The sequence below is a fragment of the Argentina silus genome, assembly GCF_951799395.1.
Source record: "Argentina silus genome assembly, chromosome: 8".
Lineage (NCBI taxonomy): Eukaryota > Metazoa > Chordata > Actinopteri > Argentiniformes > Argentinidae > Argentina > Argentina silus.
Genome location: NC_139662.1, coordinates 19,577,833 through 19,599,377, shown reverse-complemented (window position 1 = coordinate 19,599,377; position 21,545 = coordinate 19,577,833). Strand labels below are relative to the sequence as shown.

The 21,545-nt window shown below is 45.5% G+C and overlaps 1 protein-coding gene across 5 annotated transcripts; it reads right to left on the bottom strand.

The window, feature by feature from the left end:
* Positions 1–540: 540 nt before the first annotated feature.
* On the bottom strand, positions 541–21,316 carry LOC310808286 (MYND-type zinc finger-containing chromatin reader ZMYND8-like). Of its 5 annotated transcripts, none has more exons than XM_083675093.1 (22): positions 21,202–21,316; positions 20,811–20,862; positions 18,901–19,135; positions 13,043–13,113; positions 12,200–12,366; positions 11,027–11,248; positions 10,471–10,584; positions 8,781–8,873; positions 8,561–8,648; positions 8,402–8,457; positions 8,114–8,191; positions 7,813–7,928; positions 6,924–7,402; positions 6,090–6,218; positions 5,369–5,530; positions 4,465–4,986; positions 3,830–4,321; positions 3,340–3,491; positions 2,762–2,842; positions 2,580–2,658; positions 1,995–2,234; positions 541–1,467 (listed from the first exon to the last, which is right to left on the bottom strand). In XM_083675093.1, the coding sequence occupies exons 3-22, from the start codon at positions 18,912–18,914 to the stop codon at positions 1,295–1,297; spliced, it is 3,528 nt and encodes a 1,175-aa protein (XP_083531219.1). In that variant the 5' UTR covers positions 18,915–19,135; positions 20,811–20,862; positions 21,202–21,316; the 3' UTR covers positions 541–1,294. The 5 variants fall into 5 exon arrangements, with proteins under 5 accessions (XP_083531219.1, XP_083531222.1, XP_083531223.1 ...); XM_083675096.1 differs by having other exon boundaries at positions 3,340–3,488; XM_083675097.1 differs by having other exon boundaries at positions 11,027–11,170.
* Between the last annotated feature and the right edge of the window lie 229 nt (positions 21,317–21,545).

Here is a 21,545-nt window from a genome sequence, read left to right as displayed (position 1 = left end):
ATATTATACAGTCACTTGCCGTTTCCTTTGCCCTCTCCAATGCACTTCATCATAGTCTTGTGTAGCAGGTTTACCTTGTTATCGAGTAACAACATCGGGCTGATTCGATTCCTCAGTGAGATGGTAACACGTCAGAACTGAGGAGCCAAGGTGACATTCATATGAAGTTACAATGCATTTTCGAATAAAACTGATGCGTCACTGTCCAGCGCCAAGCTGATTCCAGACATTTGCAAATGTGATTTTCACAATAAAACAGTACTATAAAAAAAACAGAATCTCATATGCTTATCATAGCACTATAAATATTGTCCATGTGTCTTCTTACAAAACTTTGTACAATTTTACCTTTTTATAGTTTTTTTTTTATACATCACAGCTCAGTAAAATCTATGTATACACGGAAGAAGTACAATATAAAATATGAATATGAACCAATAACAAACACACAGGGGAGTGTGATTACTAACTTTATACTAGAATGAAAGTGTTGAAGAAGACTGCTAACACATTTCCAAAGATGCCCTGTCAACTGCAGAGAATGATGAAACCCTTTCAACTTTATTCAAAATACCAGTAATGACAATAACCGAACAGAGACATTTTAAGTAACAAACTGTCCTACAAATTGGCTGGCACACGAGATACCATTGTTTCTTTTAATTCTGGTAGAAAAAAAACACGATCAAAACAGTCTTGGGGGTATCTTTTAAGAGCAGCATAACAGGTTTCAAGTTTAAAATGGTTGTCAGGTTGCACAAAACATCATGGTCTGATCTTTTGATACAATCTTCTGTAGACCCAAATAGAATAAAGAGATGGAGAGAGAGATAGAAAGAAAGTGAGTGTCGGAGGAGAGGGGTTTATGACAACACAGAGACTCTTTACTTTTTAGACTCAGATGAACAAGGACCAAATGAGTGAATACACATTGACAGACTTTCTGAAGAGGAGGGAGAGGGATGATTTCAAATGTCCAAATCACGAAGCAGACATTGAATACAAAAGACGGGGGGGGGGGGGATGACTCAAGGAATGTCCCCGGCGTTAAACGCCCAGACGCCAGCAGATTCCCTGTAGGATGTTGTACTAATAGAAGGGTGTGGGCGCATGTCTGGTAATAATGCCTCTGTGATGTTTCATACTGAGATTCGCTGTACATTCCCAGATTCGATGGTTGAAGAGAGACTTCGTCTAACATCTTCATTCCTGGTAGATTAGGTCCTTTTACTCATACGTTTTTACAGACAAAGATTCTAGAGTCAAAAATGCGAGTCTGCAGTCAGTGTAGTGGTTAGGGCACAGTAACACCAGCACTGTCCTTGCCCTTGTCCACGCCGCAGGTAGTGGAGGAGCCTTTGTCTGCGGGTGGGGGTCCTGTGCCAGATGGGGGGGGCTGGGTGTTGGGGGGTGATTTGGCTGAGGGGTCAGAGGTTGGCTCCACCTCTGGTTCCTGCTGAGCTGATGCTGTGGGAGCAGAGGACAGGGAGACATGAGTTCAGAGTTTCACAAGCATTTGTCTGAGAGCAAGATGGAGAGACAAAGAGAACGAGTGTGTGGCCATACACAACCAACAACACTGCCTACTGTTTACTAAAAGTATCGACATACTCACCATACTACATACTATTCAGAGCCTACTGTTTAGTAAAATGTATTCAGTAAGCAACACCGTCAATGGACGACACCACATTCATACTGAGAAACTATCATCTGTAGCTCAACCACGTCTACCTCCATACATGCTCCACTGAATAGTGGGACTAAGGGAAAGGACTTCCTGAATAGCGTGCAGTGCAATTCATACTACATGGAAACGCAAATCTAGTACGACGACATCCTGGCATTTTAAACACACTCTCGATTTCGTTAAAACACTGCAAAACTTTCTAATCTCGCAAAACAGGATGAGCATTCAGACATGGCCGGCATGTTTGTCTCTAGCAACCTAAATCTACCAACTTGACAGGGTGGGTGTGTGTACACACACATACCTGACTGTGTGCAGGACTTCATGTGCTCTGGCCAGTGTGCTTGCTGGCAGGGGTAATCACAGTAGCTGGTGTTCCAGCAGCAGTAAAAGATGGCCTCCTTTCTGCAGTTGGCACACCACTGCTTCTTCTTGGTCTCATCGATCGCCTGCTGTTTCTCCACCTCCATCTGCTTCTTCACCTCAGCCACCAGCCGTTCTCTCTCCTGCTCCAGGCTCTGCCTCATCTCTGCCATGGTTAGCTCTACAGGACAGACAGACAGTCAGAGAGAGACAGACATACCAGTAATGTTGGATATGCACATATGGATAGGCAGGCAGACACCCACTTACTCTGCGAGAAAAACATACAATTAGTATGTGGTCCACACAATTAGTAAGTGGTCCCTCTGTGGCTCAGTTGGTAGAGCATGGCGCTAACAACGCTTAGGTTGTGGGTTTGATTCCTGCTGGGACCATACATACTGAAATGTATGCACTCACTGCAATCTAGGTTGCTTTGGATAAAAGCGTCAGCTAAACGGCATACATTATACAATTATACTAATCTAAAAGGTGATGTGTGAAGAAAAGGGCAAGGGAAACATACCCAGGTTGTGCTTCATCTCTGACAGCTCTTGCTGATGAAGCCACTGAAGCTTCTCAATCTCTATCCTCAACCGTCGGATCTGGGCAAAAGCATGACAACGGTTACCAAAGAGCACGGTGGTACGGGAGGATTGTGTGCTCTGTATTCACTTCACACCAAAGACTGTTCAATGCAGCCCTCACCTCTGCGATGGTGTTTCCCGATGTGCTTTTGGAGAGGTCGTTGTAGATTTCCGTCATCGTCCCTTTAATCGTGTCCATCATCTGAAAGGTTCAGGTAAGACCGCTCAATACCACAGGTTGACCACGGGTGTCCACGGTTTTATTCAGTTTACTTTTATCCATTCTAGACACATAACATTTCTTTGGGGAATCTATAAACTATCCATATTCAGCTTGGCACATTGGTGTGGCATCACTGACTCATTCAACACCAGTGGGTTTTTTTCACTGTCCTGGAACTGTCCCTCCTAAAGACCTCTTCATCCCCACTACCCCCCTGTACAAGTTCCTCTACTGTAAATAAATTCATAAAAAAAATAAAGGAAAAAGTAAGTAATTCTTCCTTCTAGCATTGTGACTGCCTATGGCCCCTGGGTCCTAGCATAAATTTCTTTTTCTTACGATGACTAATGGATAGATGATTCACTTACTTAGACAAATGTATTTGTTGTAAGTCGCTTTGGATAAAGGCGTCTGCTAAATGTCAAAAATGTAAATGTGTTGTCCTATAGAATTCATAGATCGTGCTGCTGACTTACTTTGTTGGTGTACTTGGCTATGTCTGCCGCTACATCGTCAGAGCCCGTGGGGATTGGGAAGTCTCCTGCCATGGAAGAGGAGGTGCTCGATGATGTAACCAAGGTAATTGACGAGGTGGATGTTTTCGAGGGGGCATCTGTCTGCTGCACTGCTGGGAAAAAACATTTCAATTAAAGATTCTTTATATGCCCAGAGCACTTTCATTCAACTTCAGCTCAAAAACAAACATACTGTAGAGTTGAAAGAGAGTATGTGTATGTATGTGTGTGTGCTGCTCAGATTAATTGCATGTGTTCACCAGTCTCATAAATACCTAACTACATGAAATAGCAGATAATTGTCGCTGTTTGTTGTCAGTGATATAAGAGCAGTTTCATTCAACTTCAAAAGTAAACAAACATACAGTTGAGGTGTGTGTGTATGTGTGCGTGTATGTGTGTGTGTGTGTGTGTGTGTTGTTTTTAGTGCATTGTGACCGTGTATGTGTACCTTTTGCTGCCTGCCTGGTCTGGTAGCGTGTGCTAGAGGAAGACTGCTGTGACTGTGACTGTGTCTGTGACTGCAGTGGCTGTGGGCTGACTGTCTGTGCTGGCGTCGGTGTTGGAGGGGGCGTGTCCCCCTGCTGCTGCTCCCGCTGCACCTTCTGCATGTGCCACTTCTGAGAGGACGTCTGGAACTTGTTGGTGGGGTTCCACACCACAGCGCGCTGCACTGCCTGAGCCGTCTCTTTGGGCAGCAGAGGGCGCTGTTTCTTCACAGCTGAGGCGGCCAAGGCTGCTGCAGAGAGGGTAGGGGCGGAGGTGGAGGAGGCGGGAGAGGGGTTGGTGGTGGTGGAGGGGGTTACATTGGGCTGGCCAGAGGCTGTGGTGGAGACCAGGTTGAGGGCTGCAGGGATGGAGGGCTGAGAGGGGTTGGAGGAGGTGGTGGAGGAGGGTTCTCGTGCTGGAGGGGCAGCCACAGTGGCGGCTGAGGGAAATTTGCCTGATCGGAGAAAATGGGTCAAACAGTTTAGATGTTGACAAAATAAGAAGCGCTGTTCCCCAAAGGTTCTCATAACATTGAGGCATTAAGTCATTACAAAGCATCTCATAATACAACTCTAGGACACACATGAAAGCCCTCACCTTCCAGCTTGCCGCCTGTGGGCTCCTTCATAGCTTTCGCAGCTGAAGCCACCGGCTCCCTCCTGGCTCTCTTGCGATCGCGGCCCCCCTGATCATCCCCCAGGTCAATCACCAGCTCTCTCTCTGAGTCTGAGTCCTGGTCTGGGCCAGCGCAGGCAGAGGGGGCGGCCGCCCTCCTCTCCTCCGGGCCTTTTGGCCTGTTCGAAGGAGGCTGAGCTTGGGACGTCGTCTTGGGCTTCTCCTGGGCGTCTCTGCCCGGGCCATTGCTGCCCAGCTTGTCTTTGAGCATGGGTACAGGGGTGGTTTTGTCCCCCATCCTCGGGACCCCCTCCTTGTCCTCTCCCAGGACGTTCACTCTGGGCCTCTTCCTCTCCGCTCTGTCCTTGTCGTCATGGGCGGAGCTCTTCAGCCTGTGCTCCTCGTCGCTAAGGTACTCGCTGTCGCTGGAGTCAGACTTTTCGGAATCCTCAGAGTCACTGTGTTCCACACCCTTATACACATCCTCTGAGATCTCATCTATACCTACAGAGAGAGAAAAAAACATGACTCAATGGTTTTTACATGTTACGTCATTACAAGAGCTATTGTTTGCAGACCATCAAATTAGAACAGCTATTCTGGACACATTAGATAAATGATGGGGGATTAAAGAGTTGTTACAATGTCATCCTAAATCTGAGTTTTGAGCCAATGCCAGGGATAAACCAAACCAACCATGTGCGTAGCGTATGTGTAGTGCAGGGGAGGCTAGTGGAGGTAGAAATCGAAGGACGGGGCTCATTATAATGCATGGCATTCTACCTCCAACAGCCTCCACTAGTGTAGTGTGTGTGTGTGTGTGTGTGTGTGTGTGTGTGTGTGTGTGTCTGTATGTATGTATGTGTGTGCATGTGTGCATATGTACCCAGTTGGGCCTTGCAGCTTTCGATGGTCTTGTCCAGACTCCTGGTGGGCCTCTTGGGGGTGGCAAGGAGGACCGGCAGCCCTTGTTGTTGCTGCTGCTGCTGCTGTTGCTGCAGCACAGTCTCACTCAGCTCCTTCAGGTCCATCTCAGCCTTCACACGATCTGAGAGAACCCATGAAATAGTCAGCCCCAGGACATGACAGTACTGCTGATCCCTACCCTGGCTTGATTATACGGTATGCAAATATGGATCAATGTAGTATTTTGACCAACAGGTAACCGAACACCGTCTGTCTCATTTCTTATACCACTGCTGTGACTAAACAGATGGCATGAGAGCCGCACCGTGCCAACAACAACAACAACAACAAGGCAAGGTTCTCCTCAAAAAATGTGAGAGAGGCACCGCGCCACCTTGTCGACTTGGCTCTGCGAAGACGCCAACATTTCAGAGCAAATTAATATTTAGTAATGATAGAGTAACTCTCTTTGATCGCCAATGACATTCTTGTTAAAACCGAAAATACGCAAGTCAAAACATTATTACGTTCCTCAGTTAATTCAGTGCTTTAGCTGTATTTTTTTTTTTTTAGCATATTTTGACATGAATACACACGGGTCAGCCCATTTTGATAATGCAATCCAGCGCCTCCTTGTTCAAAACTCCTGGGGAGAACCCTGCAAGGTGATACCAAAGGAGGGGTGAGGGGGAGGGACTCACCCAGGTTGAGGTTGAGGATGCTCCCTGTGCCAGCTGTCCTCTCCTGCTTGGACACCAGACTCTGAGTGAAGGGCTTAGGGCTGCCTGTCATGCTGCCTGCATGGCCCATCTTCACCGACGCAGGGGATGCTGTGGCCAGAGCAACAACAATAAAGTGTTAGTTACCTGCAACTTAGTTATCAGCTGTCCAAACTGCTGACAAGAACCTAAGAAAATATATCACCCGTTTTATCACAATTGCATTGGCTACCAGTAGAACAGCACACTGACTTCAGGGTCTTGTTTTTAACATTTAAAAGCCCTAAACAGTCTTGCGCCCAATTATTTAGCAGATCTGAAAACTCCTACGAACCCTCTCACCACCCTCTGATCTAAAGATGCTGGATTGCTTGTCGTTCCCCGCATCAAAAAGAAAACAGGTGGAGGCAGGGCCTTTTCTTATCGAGCTAGACAAGAAAAGACCCACCTTTTTAGATCTGTATACGATTACCGGTTTCAGTTCCCCCTCCCTACAGCCATTCCTCATGTTGATGTTTCTCTGTACCCCATGTACTGTGTATGCTTTTATTTATGGATTGTGTTTTGTTTTTATATGATGTACAGTGTGTGTTGAGACCCTGCTTATAATACACTTTAAAACTAAATAAACTTGAAGCTTGAGCGCTTATTGAGGTGGTTCAGAGTGAGATGTTCGGAACATTCGGAAATGTACGATTCTCGCGTTATTTGGAATTCAGCGAATAGTGTCTCTCGGCTTCGCATTTCTTTCTATTCGTAACGTTGTGAGCGCGCGTGCACACTCCGGAACGACGCAGTCACGGGTGTGTTAATTACCGGTGTAGTCCATAGACTCCTCGCCAATGCCGTAGTGAAAAGGGGGGTTCCGCGGTCCCCTCTCCATCCCGTCCTGCTCCACATCAGACCCCGTGTGCACAGAGGAGTTGGTGCTCATGGGAGATCGAGGCATGTCCGTCATGGAGATCCTCTGGCCCATCCCACTCGACAGGGAGCTCTTGCCCAGGAGCATCTTGGGAGACGCGGTCATGTCGAAGTTGAAGCGGAACTTGTCGGATTTGTCCGTCTTAACGGTCCCTGCGCCAGGGTTGGATGGGTCCAGCAGCATCTGTAGCTGGTTGTTTGATGTGAAGGGGGTACGGAAGGGCGCATAGTTGAACACCCCATACTTCTTTCTGATGTTCTCTACGTAGACCTCCATCTCCTGCATGGCGCTGTTGAAGATGCTCTTGGTCTTCTTCACAGAGAAGGGAATCTCTTTAGACATGAGGTAGCAGTTGTTGATGGGAACCCAGGCCCTGCAGAGAAAGGACAGGTTAGTGTTAAGAGTATACTGAAACCTTTTCTCAATTGTTAGGAACACAACTCCTCGCATCCTCTCCTCCATCCTCCACTTGTGTCCTACTAAAAACGCATTGGGAGGCGAAGATCTAGGTTCCTCCCCTTACATATTCTCCTCCAATGCTTTCTGAGGATGAAGAGAGTGGAGGACGTGAGGAATCATGTTCCTAACAATTGAGAAAAGGCTCTAGAGTAACATCACTCAGTATGGACGAGTCTAAGGTAAAAAATAATAATGCTGAAAATCAATAGACATCCTCACTTTCATCCAAAAGCTGGGTTTAACCTGTCAAGTCTAAGATATAAAATAATAATACATCTGAAAACTCATATTCACTCCCTGCTTTCATCCAAAAGCTGTTCTTACCGGTCATGCTGTCCGAAGAAGCGGGCGTCCACTTGGCCGTCCTTCTCCCGCAGTGCCTTGGCTGGCCAGAAGGGGAAGCCCTTCAGCTTGGCCCACACAAGCGGATGGGGTTGACTCTACAGGGCCCAGGGCCAAAAGACAGGTTTTAAGAGAGCACAGAGAAATACAGTTCATGTATATTCTATTCTAGTCTATATCTATTCAGGGAATCTATGCAAAATTAGTATGAGGAAATCCCCACATTAACATTTACATAGTGCGATTGAAAGTCCTTGTGGGGATGATGAAACTATTGTCTTACACATGGCTCGCAAAACCAGTTGTCCCTCTTTTGGCACGAGGATAGGTAGCACTCTGGACAGACCTCAATTTCATTCATCTGAAAGAAAAACATAGCAGTTTGGCTATCATTAAAATGGTCAATTGGCTATCATTAAAATGGTCAATTGGCTATCATTAAAATGGTCAATTTGCGATCATTAAAATGGTCAATTCACACTTGGGAGGGAGAGAAAACTATTTGAACACGTGTACATCAACAAAACACAACTACAGCTGGCTATTCAATTGTCAAGTTATTGACACTTACTTCATGTTCACAGATTTTGACGACGACTTTCGCTGTAGCTGTTAGTTTGTGATTACCTGGAACAAAACCAAAAGACATGTCAAAACATGTCAATAAAAACGTATATTCACAGGACAAACGAGTACAGACATTGAACTGTAGCATGTGTTTGTGACTTACCTCCATTGTAGATGATGCAATTATGCAAGATCCATTTCATATCCGCCAAAAAGGCTTCAGTGCAGCCGTACATTTTCTTTTTGATATTCTACAAATAAAGAAGGGAAAAAATCACCCAATTTGGACAAAGACAAACATTTCAAAGGCAATATTGACGTTAACTCAAAATGGTCATTTTTCCTCAACTTTCTGTGAGGGGATTCTAAGGTTTAACTGGTACCTTCTCTAGAGTGCAGAGGTCCATGGCATGGAAGATGTACTCTGCATAATCAGGGTGCTGCTCCAGAGACACAGGCTTGTGGAATGGCTCAGTCTGCCGGGAAAGACATTTGGAATTTAGTGGTGAAGCATGTTCAGTAAGTTCATTTAATCTTGTTTAAAGTCAGTGTGTTGCTGGTAGTTTTGCTGTGTTTTGCCGTGGCTATCCCGGCTTAAGCTCTGGGACCTAGTTTCTGTTGAAAGCTATCAGTTTGAAGCCAATTGCTGTCAATCTCTAGTGGGAGGGCCTGAAACTATTCTGCAAGGTCTTTAACTCACCTGCTCACCTTGGACCAGGACGAATACATTTGGAATTGAGTGGTGAAACCTGTCTGGTTGTTAACTGATGGTTAGGTGGGAGGGGCTGCTACCCTGCTAGTCCTGTCCACGAGCCCTCACCCCTGAGGTCCCCCAGGGCTCAGTCCTAGCGCCCTTACTGTTTTCCCTCTATACCAAATCTCTTGGCAACTGTTAATTTCCTCACGTTTTTTTCCTACCACTGCTACGCAGATGACACTCAACTCTTTCTGTTTTTCCCCCCTCACAGGTGGCAACACGTGTCTCTGCGTGTCTTGCAGACATTTCTGCTTGGATGTCTGCTTGGGGTGATCCTTGACGATCACTTATCCTGTGCGGCGAACATCACAGCGACAGCACACTCTTGTAGATTCTTCATCCACAACATCAGAAGGATATGTCCATTCCTCACCAGAGAAGCAGCACAACTCTTGGTCCAGACACTTGTGATCTCTCGCCTTGACTACTGCAACGCACTCTTGTCTGGGCTCCCCGCCTCCACCATCAGGCCTCTGCAGCTCATCCAGAATGCTGCCGCCCGTCTGGTGTTCAATCTCCCCAAATTCTCCCATGTCACCCCCCCTCCTTCTCACCCTTCACTGGGTCCCGGTAGCAGCCCGCATCAGATTCAAGACCCTGGTGCTCGCCTACCGGGCAGCAAAGGGAACAGCCCCTCCCTACTTGCAAGCAATGGTCAGCCCCCAAACCCCTGCCCGATCACTCCGCTCTTCCACCTCAGCTGGTGCTGGTGGAACGAGCTTCCCACTGCTGTCAGGACTACAGAGTCACTACCTATCTTCTGCTGTAAATTGAAGACCCATCTCTTCAGGCTACATCTTAATTGTCCCTCCTAAAGACTTCATCATCCCCACTAATCCCCTGTACAAGTTTCTCTACTGTAAATAAATTAATAAATAAAATAAAAAAGTAATTATTCCTTCTGCTAGCATTGTGACTGCCAATAGCCCCTGGTCCGAGCATAGATTACTTTTTCTTATGATGACTGATGGATAGATGATTCATTAACTTAGACAAACATATTTGTTGTAAGTCGCTTTAGATAAAGGCATCTGCTAAATACAATAAATGTAAATGTAGTGTAAATGAAAGAGACATACACAGGCGTTAGCTAAATTAATGCAGCTCCACTCAAGAGTCAATTCACACTACAAGTGGGACCGTAATCCTAGCTTTAAGGTTAGAGAGGATGATGATTGACAATCTAGGATTACAGGTTCTGTAGAGCTGGTTTTCATGGTACACAGATTAAGCCTAAGAATGCTTTTTAGTCCAGGACCAAGCTTAATCTAGGTATAGTGTGCACCTTGACGGTGTCAGTTAGATGGCCCACTCACCCCTGGCTGCTTCATCTTCTGGAGGGCAAACTTCAGTAGGTAGGAGAGCTGCTCAAGCGTCAGCATGGTCATGGCTTTGCTCTGGGTCTCGATGCACTCTGCAACAGTGATTTTCTACAAAAAGGATGAAGTCAGGACAGTGTAGCTTAAAACAACAGATAAAAATCACTAATAAAACACTAAAAGAACTACTACTACTACTAAGCACAGGGACTAGGATAAATATACTAACTCAGTAACTTGGTTACATCACTTGGGTCTGTTGGATATAATGATTATTTAATCTACACAGTATAACCTATCGGTGACAGGGGGGCTACAGAAATCTGTGGAGACTAAAGTGGGGGCGGGGGCAGACCTAGCGTACTTTGAGTTAGCCCCTAACATCCTACGCCCCACCGCCTAACACCCCCAAAGAGCTAGCTGACAAGCCTACGGTAGGCTAACCCTAACCCTAACCCTACGGTAGAAACGACAATAGCACTACCACACCCGCGTGCGACGCGTACATCTAGTAAAAAAAACACCCACACGCGCACACACACGGGCGAGATACCTCACACTCTGGACAGAACCAGTCGCCCTCGGGCTCAGCTGGCAGTTTGAGGCACTTGGCATGATACACCCTCGGGCAGAGCTCACAGCAGAGCACCTGGCCCTCACGGTGGCACAGCCAGCAGTAGAAGTCATTCCTGCTGTCCTGCGGTACAACATCAACAGGGTCTGTGGTGAGTGATGGCTGCTTCACATAGTAAAAGGGACCATGTCTTAGCTCTGACTGAAATGCAGGCAAGAGAAACAAGGGGGGCGGGTTTCAAAACACACGCAGAAACAAACACAAAAGGAGCAGTGCAACAAAAACACAGAGAATCCCACAGTGGCAGTAAGGCAGGGTAAGCGATGTGTAAGGCAAAAATAAAGCAGGAACCAAACACAAGACTGCTGGTTGATATGACTGTAGAGTAACGCAATCGTTCTTCAAACCAGTAAGCGGTGGTTTCGTATATCCATCAAATTATCACAACCTTTAAGAAGTCACCCACATGACTCTAGCGCTTAATTTTGAATGGTGAAGTTCCCCAGTGGACCTACAAGGCTGCGTTCAGAAGGGCACAGTGTTTTGCGAAACGTTCAGATAGAAATGTGATTTCTAGAACAGACATTGCTCTCTGGCATGTAGAGTGAAGGCGCACGTCGGCTCTACTCATGACATTTCTATCTGAAACGTTAAACACGTACGCTGCATCCTACGTACGCTGCAAGTCTTGTGTTGGGCATCATGCTTGACACCTGAAGAACCAATCAGTGAACAAGACACAATCCTGACCAACACATGGTGCCGGCTCAGAACATGTGACTTGTTCATCAGTCAGTGGAACCCAATTCAAGGATCATATGTGTCATGCATGTAAAAACAAAGCATTCACAATACATGGGAGTCAATCAGCAAAATAGGCTACATTTGGAAGGCACTCAATACTATTCTTAAATGTAATCCTTATTGTCATTATTGTGACTATTAATCATCAGAGCCGTCAAGTTCACATTCAATCATTAATTCTCATAATACACACACACACACACAACAATTAAGTCTTTGATATGCATGATTGCATAATGTCATCATGCAGCCGCCTCACTTTCAGACATGGGGTAGAATAAGTGTTAAATATTGGCACACACACTCATACCCATCTTGGCATCAAACACACACTCCCACACCCCTTACCTGGTCTTTGCTGTTGCTGTGGAAAGCCCCAGGTTTTTTCTTCTTTTTGAGGGGGCTGGGGGAGGTGTCTGAAGGGGAGTGGCCATTGGAAGAGTGGGTAGGGCTGGGACTGGGTACTTTCCTCTTCTGGGGTGCCAGTGCCCGCTCTGCGGACCCGGGGTCAGGGACTGGTCACAGGGCACAGAGAGGGCAAACCAGGTCACTCACTAACCCACGTCCTTACTATGGAGAGCTTATAGGGGAGCTTAAGGGAGGGCCTAGGAGCCTGAGGTCGCCAGCCTAGTGGCAGAGACCATGTGAGGTCGAGACAGGCTTCATCCTCTCTGTTTCAACAACAACAACACCTTTCTTAGTAAAGCAAAAGCTATGCAAAGCCTGAGCATCTCGCGTTTCACTCTGCTCACTAAGCAATGCAAGGAGAAGCATGGAAATCAAGGCTCCACTTCCACAAAGGTCAGAGGCAGTGAGGCCTATCTTTTGTCTTTTTTTTTTAAGAAAGCATAGAGTCAAGCCGTCATACTGTAGGGCCTGTGTTGTGAGGGATCTCTCGTAAACGAGGACCAAAAACCTCACAGCATGAGTTTGTGAACCCATGCTAAAACATTGGCCGAGGTAGTTGTTGATACATTATACAAATTGGTACAAACCCTTAACACGCACAATGGCTTCTCTGTGCAGCTGCAAGAGATCACCACCACGAATAACAACTCGTTACAGCTCTGGTAAGGTCAGGAGTGCATACATTGTTCCTGCTAAAAACTTGAATACGCTCTTCGTGCTCAAAAACAGCCTGCTCTAAAACGTCAGTCTGTTTCAACGGATGAGGCCAGGGCCTGCTCTTACCTTTGCATCGCGTGGACACGTCCATCCCCTCTACCACATCAGACTCTGTCTTTATCTCCTCCTCAGCCAGACTGCAGAGCAGGGAACGAAGGCACAGAGAAAGAGCGGGAGAGAGAGAGAGAGAGAGGAGAGAGAGAGAGAGAGTCACAAATGGTGTTCACGTAACAAATCCGTCACACGGTAAACAAGCTGAACACCACCTAAGGCATAGTCCCACAGGACAAAGTCACCAGAGTTTCCGCAAGTTTCCATTGCCGTTTCGTCATTGTTACCTTGTGCCTGCTTCACTGGGACACAATACATTTTTGGAGGCATGTCAACCTGAAGTGCAACCCGGCTGGAGTTGGACAGTGGCATGGGCATCATCAAACCATTCAGTGCTTTTTAAAATACCACAATTACAAGTCAGGCAAACTTCAGGTGGTGCATGTTTATGTTCCATGGAACGCCACTGGAGAGAATCTCCATGGCAACAGCTCTTTATTCAGTTGGGCACAATATACGCTTCACCACAACAGATAACGCCATCCAACCGAGAGGATGTGTCCCTGTCCTCCAGGAGAGAGAGAGAGAGGAGAGGCAAAGGGCTTCAGTTACACAAAGGTCTGCATTGAATTCATTCTGACGCACCAATGTTCACATCCTACTTTGCCCACCAACAGCTTGGCACCTCGGCGATTGGAGGAGAAAGTTGTTAACAAACATATAAATGTCTCAGAAACGGATACTGACACCTCAGTGTAATGTTCATCGAGTAAAATAAACTACGCTCAGTAAAAGATGAGTGACTGTTAAAGAGAAGGCGTCTCAGTGGGAAGTCAAACTCCAGCTAACAACGGGTGCCCCCAAGCCTCTTCGCCATATTCCTGGAAGCCATTGGCACCAGATCAAAAGCTCTAAGGAGTCGTTGTTGGGACTGGCCAAAGGCTTAGGCTGATGACACAGGCCTGTTCACAGCCATGTTCAGAGCAGCTAATTCAACATCAGAATTCCACAGAAAATATTCCTATTCTATTCCTGCTGTATCAATCAATATCAAACTATAGGCTAAAGCATTCAATAAAAAGTAATATATATAATATATATATATATATATATATATATATATATATATATATATATATATATGGAAAATATGTCTTCATCCACTCACAAATCCAACGCCCAAATCCATGCCCTGTTTTTTGTGTCCCTAGTTCCGTTCTCATCTCATTTCCTCTCAGGATAAAAAAGGAGGAGAAGAAAGAGGGACCCTTGGTGATGAATGGGGTTCTTTGAGAGTTCAGCCCCTCCTTTGTCAGGGCCACAGAGGGCTTCGTTCCAAGGATGTCGTCCTATTCATCCTCTGCTTTAAGAAACCCTCGTCAGGACCCACAACAGGTCACACACTTCAGTAGTCCACCAGTCCAGGCTGAAGGTTCCAGCCCTGGTCCTGGAAGCAGTGGATGTGAGGCCAGTGAACCTCTAGGTTCAGGTGAGCACGAGACAGGGAAAACCTTTGACACAATAATATAATACAAGAATGTATCTTTCTTTAACACGTTTAGCAGTGGGGTCCAGAGGTATTTTCCTAGAGGCAAGGTTATCTAAAGAGTCGATGTCAACATTGCTCAACATCAAGAGGAAGAAGGACAAACAGTGGCAGAGAAAGGAGGGTAGAATCGTTCTGACCCAGAGTGCCTTTCATCTAGATGCACTCAAGCTTGAGCACTTAACTGTAAAAGACACCGTTAACTAAACCTACTGACCCAGAAAAACCTGCCCTATAAACTGTGATGTCCTACTCATCAAAGCAAATCAGAGACATTGATCATTTGTAATCAAATCTCATTCTTAACAACGCAGTCAATCAATGATCCTGCTGCAGCCCAAACACAGATGATCCAATCTTAACTATTTCTTTGTAACATTTGGTACATAAACAAGCAGGCTACATCATGAGCAAACAAACCAACTGACACATGCAAACAAGCCAACTGACATCATCCATAACGACTCAGGTCATTCGGATAATCAGAAGTAGAAGGTCGGTCAACAAGATGAACTAGAAACAAAAAGAAAAAAAGGAAAAAAAAGGAGAGAAGCCAGCCTGTGAGAGTCTTGTTTAAACATGCTTACAGACTAACCCCTCCGAGGCCTTCCTGTTCCGGACAGAGTCAACGCGAGAGGCCCACATGAAAGAGAGCTAACGTTAGCCAACCCCCCCGCGCGCGCTACGTGTGCTCGAGCACTGAGAGAGTTTGTAACCAGCCCCTGCATGAGGCACCAAGGATCACACTCTTTATTATCTAAAAAATAAAACATTGGCCTACAGACCAGCCAAAGTCAGAGAATAACCACCTGATCCTTCAGCTTCTGGCTCAACAGATATTGCTAGCCTAAAATGTGTTCTTCCAGAGGGCATTTTTCAGATCAGGAGCTGCATTCCATAAGCCTGCCAAAATCATACAAGAGCAGATAGAAGCAAAAATAATCTTCATCGGGCTCATGGAATATTCCAGAAGAACAAAATCTGGGATGACATTGACAAACAACAACCCCTCCCTGCAAGGAATGCCTGGTGGAGGGGGGAGAAAAAAAAAACACCACACTGACTCTGTGCCTTGAGATTCCACTCCTGAGAGAGACAAGCAGGGTTTTCTCATCACAGAAAATGGGAGGCCACAGCTTGCTCCCCTCCCCCCTCTCCCCCATCCCCCACACTAGGGCTCAGTCGCAGGCTCTGGCACATCCATGCAAGAGAACCAGGAGATCCGTCGAAGGTTACAGTTTGCAACATCAAAACACCAAAACACCGTTAAGCCCAACAACCTACGCGGCCGGGGTGCAGAGAGGGAGACACAGGGAGAGGAGAAATCCAGTTAATGGGAGATCAGTCTTATCCGTTTTACCTCGTCTTCAGGTTTCGCCTTCACTGTTCGCAGTGCTGTCGAAGAATAAGGCTACAGTTCAGTCAGTGTGAGAAGGAGAGACACACTGTGGGGGAATAAAGACAGAATATGAAAAAGCTGTTATTTTTGTCTTCAAGGAGGATATGCTGTGTATATCTATCTATATCTATATATATATAGATAGATATATATAGATATATATATAAAGATACACCGGTGCTTTGAATGATCTCCTACAGAGAGGTGAGGGCTTCAAATGGAATCCCTGCTATACTGTGTGGTGTGGGAGTGGTGCCATTAGAACAGGATTGTTCTGTATGCATGTGCTGGTAGCACGTCCTTTAATCCACAGGGGATCAGTGTTGTTGTTGATGGAGAAACAACCAGCCGCCCTGAAGCCTCTGACCTCCAGAGAGGAGTGCCACTGAGGGAAATGGCCAGTGACACACACACCCACACCCCCACACAAATCAGATATACATAACATATCAAAAACCCTGTTTTTTCCTCTATTAGGTTCACAGTTCCTAACCGTCCACCCTTTAAAGAATATAAAATGTCGTTATTTTAGGCCAAGTCAACATTGGAAGTTCCAGGGATTTGTCAATATTTTACATTCTAATCACTGCAAAAAATATTTCAATACAGTCCATTACTAACGTAATTCCTTTTTTATCCTTATTGCTTAACCAAACAACATGTTCTTCTTCAACATAGATAATTGACATTTATAGCATACCTTGTTTAAAAGCACAGAATATGTAAGAAAATCCTTCAGCCTGGTTTTTACATTGGGCTGAGAAGGATGAAACAAAGATGGCTGTGGAATTTTCCAGAAGGCCCTTGCTCTCCCTGCCGCTCTCACTGCGATTGTCAATCTTTAACCTCGGCTGCTGCTGTAATTGGTTGGAGGGTCTGCAGAGGCGGAACATGATTGGTCGGCTGTGGTATGCCACACGGATCACTGTGTGCAAGCTTCCCTCTTAAAAAACATTTCTGCTGCAATGCAGAGATTTCCCCTGCATTAAGACAGTGTACATTTCCCTCAGTGTTATCATATCTGTTTTGGAGCATGACTGAATGAACCGTTGGGGGATTTTAAACAGCCTCTTGGACGTGTTTTTTTAATACTATGAGCAGTGAATTACTGGCCTGCCAACCAACCCCCTTGGAGCGATGGTGTCCAGTTTACAAGTATCATTGCCTCAGCTAATCCGGACAGCCCCAGACGATTTCCTAAAGACAACCTGCCACTGGAATCATGACATTACCAAGGACAAACTGTCTGATATTCCAACTTCACCGAATGCGTGTTGAATGCATTAGGCTTATATAATATTTGGCTGTTTGGTTAAGTTTCGGTTTTGTGCCTGGGAGTAACCTTTAACCACAGTAAAAGAGGAAGCTAACATGATGGTGTGCATGGCATTACCACCAGGAGATGACACTTCATGCTGAGCCAAACTCAGATTCACTTGCAAAGAAGCAGAGAAAATCCAATCTGTTTGACACCGGGTTAGATTTTGCAACAACAACAAAAAAGTCAAAAGGAATTTCTTAGCCCAACTCTTTCAAAACCGTCAAAATCCGGTTTTTAATTGAAGCAGCATATCAATGGTGTTTTTGTCTCTGCAGCTAAAAATAGGTCAGAGGCCCTGAGCAGCGCCACGGAGAGGGAGAAAACAAGCTCGCAAACAGACAAATGAGAGTAGAGTTTAAAGCCAAACACACCGCCAGGCAATCTAAAGGCACACTATCAAAAATCAAAACATGTAGTGCTTCTCTAAGAGGCAGTTTGGTTTGTAGAGGGGCAGCTAGAACTTTCCCCCTGAGGAGCTCTGAACACAAAATGGCTGCTGTTTGAGGTGCAGACTGTAGAGGAAGCCCTTTTACGAGGGAGTGTTTTTCAGCCAACGTAGCACCAGGCTGTAAACTGAGGGCCTTGGGCCGTAAGCTGAAACCCCTATATACAAGCAGCCTCAAAAACCTCCTCACATCTAGCATTGTGGGGAGGAAGAAAAGAGATGTCGAAACGAAAGAGTACAATTTTAAGATTCCCCCTCAGACAATCGCTTTACCAGTTAGGACAACTGGATGAACTCAGAAGACTGTTCAAATGCGGAGGGGGCTGGTAAGAATTGTAATCAAAATATTTTGTCCGTCTTCCCGCGCCAGTTGCTGATTTGTTTGTGACTGTGTTAAAAGGCGAAGAAGAAATACAGGATCTGAAATCCGCAAAGAAAATTCTGACATCTCCACAATATTATATTTACCCTCCCCTCTGTCTGTCCCCTGACCTCACTTCACATGCAACCAGTGTTCAGTTAGCCATCAGCCCCTTCCTGTAGACCCCCCCCCCCCCCCCAGTTTCCCCAACAGGCACATCTGTTGCCCCTGCATCCATTCTGTGGCCTGGCATGACACAGAAGACCACAACAATGAAGGCAATCTGCTTACAAAGGGTACATATCTCCCCCACCCGACCCCAACGTCGTCCCCCCTCTGCTCCTCTTCTACCTCCTCCCCTCCCCCATCCTCCTATGCCACCCATCCCCCCCCCCCATCCTCTCTGCCATCACAGAACCAGGCCAGAGCAGCAGAGAGAAGATAAGAGTGGCCTTTTCAATGCATCTCACACACTATTTTGCATAATAAAAAGAAAAGAAAAAAAGATTTGCCATGGTTCCACTCTGCAATACAGCATGGCAGCCTGGCTGTTCAGGGCACTCATGTGACCCTGTTACACAGAGAGGGAGCAGGGGTGAGTCTTTACCCAACCCCCCACCCCAGCTCTGTGGAGTATAGGCCCTACAAGGCCTCCCCCACCCCCAACCCCTCCTCCTTGTGGGGAAACCAAACTGTGATTTCAGGTATTCACATTCATGTTAAAACAGAAACAGTCACAACAAAGAACACAAGGAGGAAGGAATGTTGCAATCAGAGTTTAGATAAAGAGACTGGGCTTACCTCTGTGGATGCATGGCTGCCTGACACACTGTTATGTCAACACTTATAAAACATGGAGGACACTCTCAGCCTTCAGCCGGGGAAGGCTCCGCTCTTCAGGCAAGGCGATCAGGCCCGTCTGATGTAAGCCAGGCCCTGACTGGCCCCTTTCTCACAGGCAGGATGTAAGGCCGCATACGATTGGCCGAAGCGTTTCCTGAGTAATTATCTTTGTTCAGCGCAGGCAGGAGCAGCTCTGAGTGCGGGAGAGACAGGGAGAGAAAAAAGAGAGAGAGAGAGCTAGGCCCAAATCACAAAAATAATACATTTAGCATTTCTTTGACGTAAAGAACCCACATAAACAATGTCATATAGTTACCTAAGGTTGCATCTGCTGCAAGTTGTTTTATTTTGAAGGGTTATATAGCAGAACTGAGAGCATGTAGAAAATGAAAAACAGGACACCATGGCTGCTCTGCTCAAGCCTCCATTTTTTTGTGTAGGGCCTTTGTCTAAACCCCTCCCTCCTTCAACCGTCTTCAGGGAAGAGAGTGGGCACTTAGGCTAGTTTTTCACCAAAACAAGGACAGCGATGGACATAAAAACTGTACTATAATTTTAGCGTAGGCCAGTAAATATGTCACTGAGAATCAGTTGAAAATATATTTAAAACAATAATGTATCAAATCAATGAACAACAAAACAGATGCCCAGATTAAATAGAAAGATGAGAGTTTAAAAGGAAACAAGTTACAGTACAGTACAAAGTAAATTCAATATAAAGGCCTATTTAAAGGGCTTGATTTTAAAGTATATTTCGACAACTCTTTTCATCTGGTTACAGCTAAATTCAAACGTATAATTAAAAATAAAAATAGACATTTAGCTATAGCCTAAAAAAGGTAAGGCCGAAAAGACATTTTTGCAAGTATAATTACACTGAATGAACAATAATGTTTTTCAATAGGGGGACAAAAACATGAAAGATTATTCTAAAATGATACATTAAAAATTGAAAAGGTAACTAATCGTTATATACACTCCAAGTATTAGCTCACATTGGGGCAGTGTAGACCTTTGTCGTTCCTGAGCGGAGCTATAGGCGTAGAGGGACATGCCCTAATTAATTACCAAAATGCTAGTTCATTATTAATGCTCCAAGTGAGATGAGCTACACCAAAACGTGTGTGTAAAAGCAGGGCAATTTGTAATGAAAGACCTGAACAGAACAGGTTGTGTGTGTGTGTGTGTGTGTGTGTGTGTGTGTGTGTCTACGCTACAAACAACCTTCTGGCTGCATCATGTGCTTTGAGAAAATTGTAAATAATTCACAATAACTGGCTAGCAGCACATGTCTAGCACAAGGTTTGTGAATTGAAGTAGGTCACACCCCCTGAAGAGGTGAAAAATAATCATGAATTCTGTGCTTGTAACTTAAAGCACCATTAACTGTCCTAGAATGTGGCCATGTGAATAAATGGAAACGTGAAGACAAACATGACTACATGTCGTTGTGAACCTGGTAAGGACGAAGGGTTTCGTGCAGCCTATTTGGTGAAGTCAGGCCTGAAGAACACGGAAACCCTTGATTTCATAACACCATCGAAAGACATGCAATGCTGCCCTCTAGTGAATAAAAAGAGAATAACTGTTGTTTAAGGATCTTGTGGTGCACGCCACACAGCTCTCACTGAAACTGATCCCGAAACAGTTAGAGGTTGGGAAAGATAGAGTAATTGTACAACTAAGTATTGACAGGTGACGGTCAACCAAAATAGTGAATTAAAATATAGTTTAATGAGCCTATATTTTCCGGATGCGCTCAGGGGCGTGTTCAGGAGGATGGGAAGTGTAGAACGAGAAGAACAGGTCTGTCTGCCATGTGGACAAAGGGGGCATGTTATTTTAATTCAGTTAAATGTATGTCTCACCTCACCTCACCGAATACACCCAGGGGCTCAGGTCGGGACTGAGGTCTGGGCTCTGAGGGTTGAGGTGAAAGATGAAAATTACTAATTTGTTGTTGGCAGCCTGAGCGTGCAAATTGTAACACACATAATTGAGCATAACAACATAGCAAATTACAGATAATATTCCCCCTGTCTGTGAAAATGGTCTTGACAGATTAGCTGGGTAGTGACAGTGACTCATACACTAAGTCAACATGGACAAATTGGCTTCCAACCGTTGCGTGGACGGGCTGACATTTGCTTGCTAGCCAGCTAGCTAGCTTAGCGACTAGGTAACGCTTCAAATTGATGTGGCTCGCTAAATGTACTCCCTCAAACTAATACCACGGAGAAGCTATCAACCAATACGTACCAAAAAAATCAGGATATATCGAACCATTTATCTGACAGGACAAATGGCTTGAAGAAAGTGCTGCGTTCCTCGAATTGATTTGATGCTGGTGCCGACTTGCTGATGCTAAAAGGCTCCCCCCCAACCACCCAGTGGCTTTACTGTACTTTCCACTTGATATGTTCAGCCTAGTGTCAATCATAAGTTAAACATCTCTGATGAGGCGGGATCCTCCAGCTACGTCAAAGGGAGGTTCATGAATGGGGTTTGTAGGAACTGTCTGGGAGGGGACATCTGACTGGCCAGGAACAAACTGCGTGGTGTTGTGTTTGGTGCATCTTCCTTCTAGTTTTTTTTTAAACACA

What these genes read in the sequence shown, in the direction of transcription:
- LOC310808286 (XM_083675093.1), bottom strand. An exon ending in TCAAAATCTGTGAACATGAA is followed by an intron (nt 8,192 to 8,401) that starts GTAAGTGTCAAT and finishes TTTTTCTTTCAG; the next exon opens with ATGAATGAAATTGAGGTCTG. An exon ending in TTCTTCGGACAGCATGACCG is followed by an intron (nt 7,403 to 7,812) that starts GTAAGAACAGCT and finishes CTTTCTCTGCAG; the next exon opens with GGCCTGGGTTCCCATCAACA.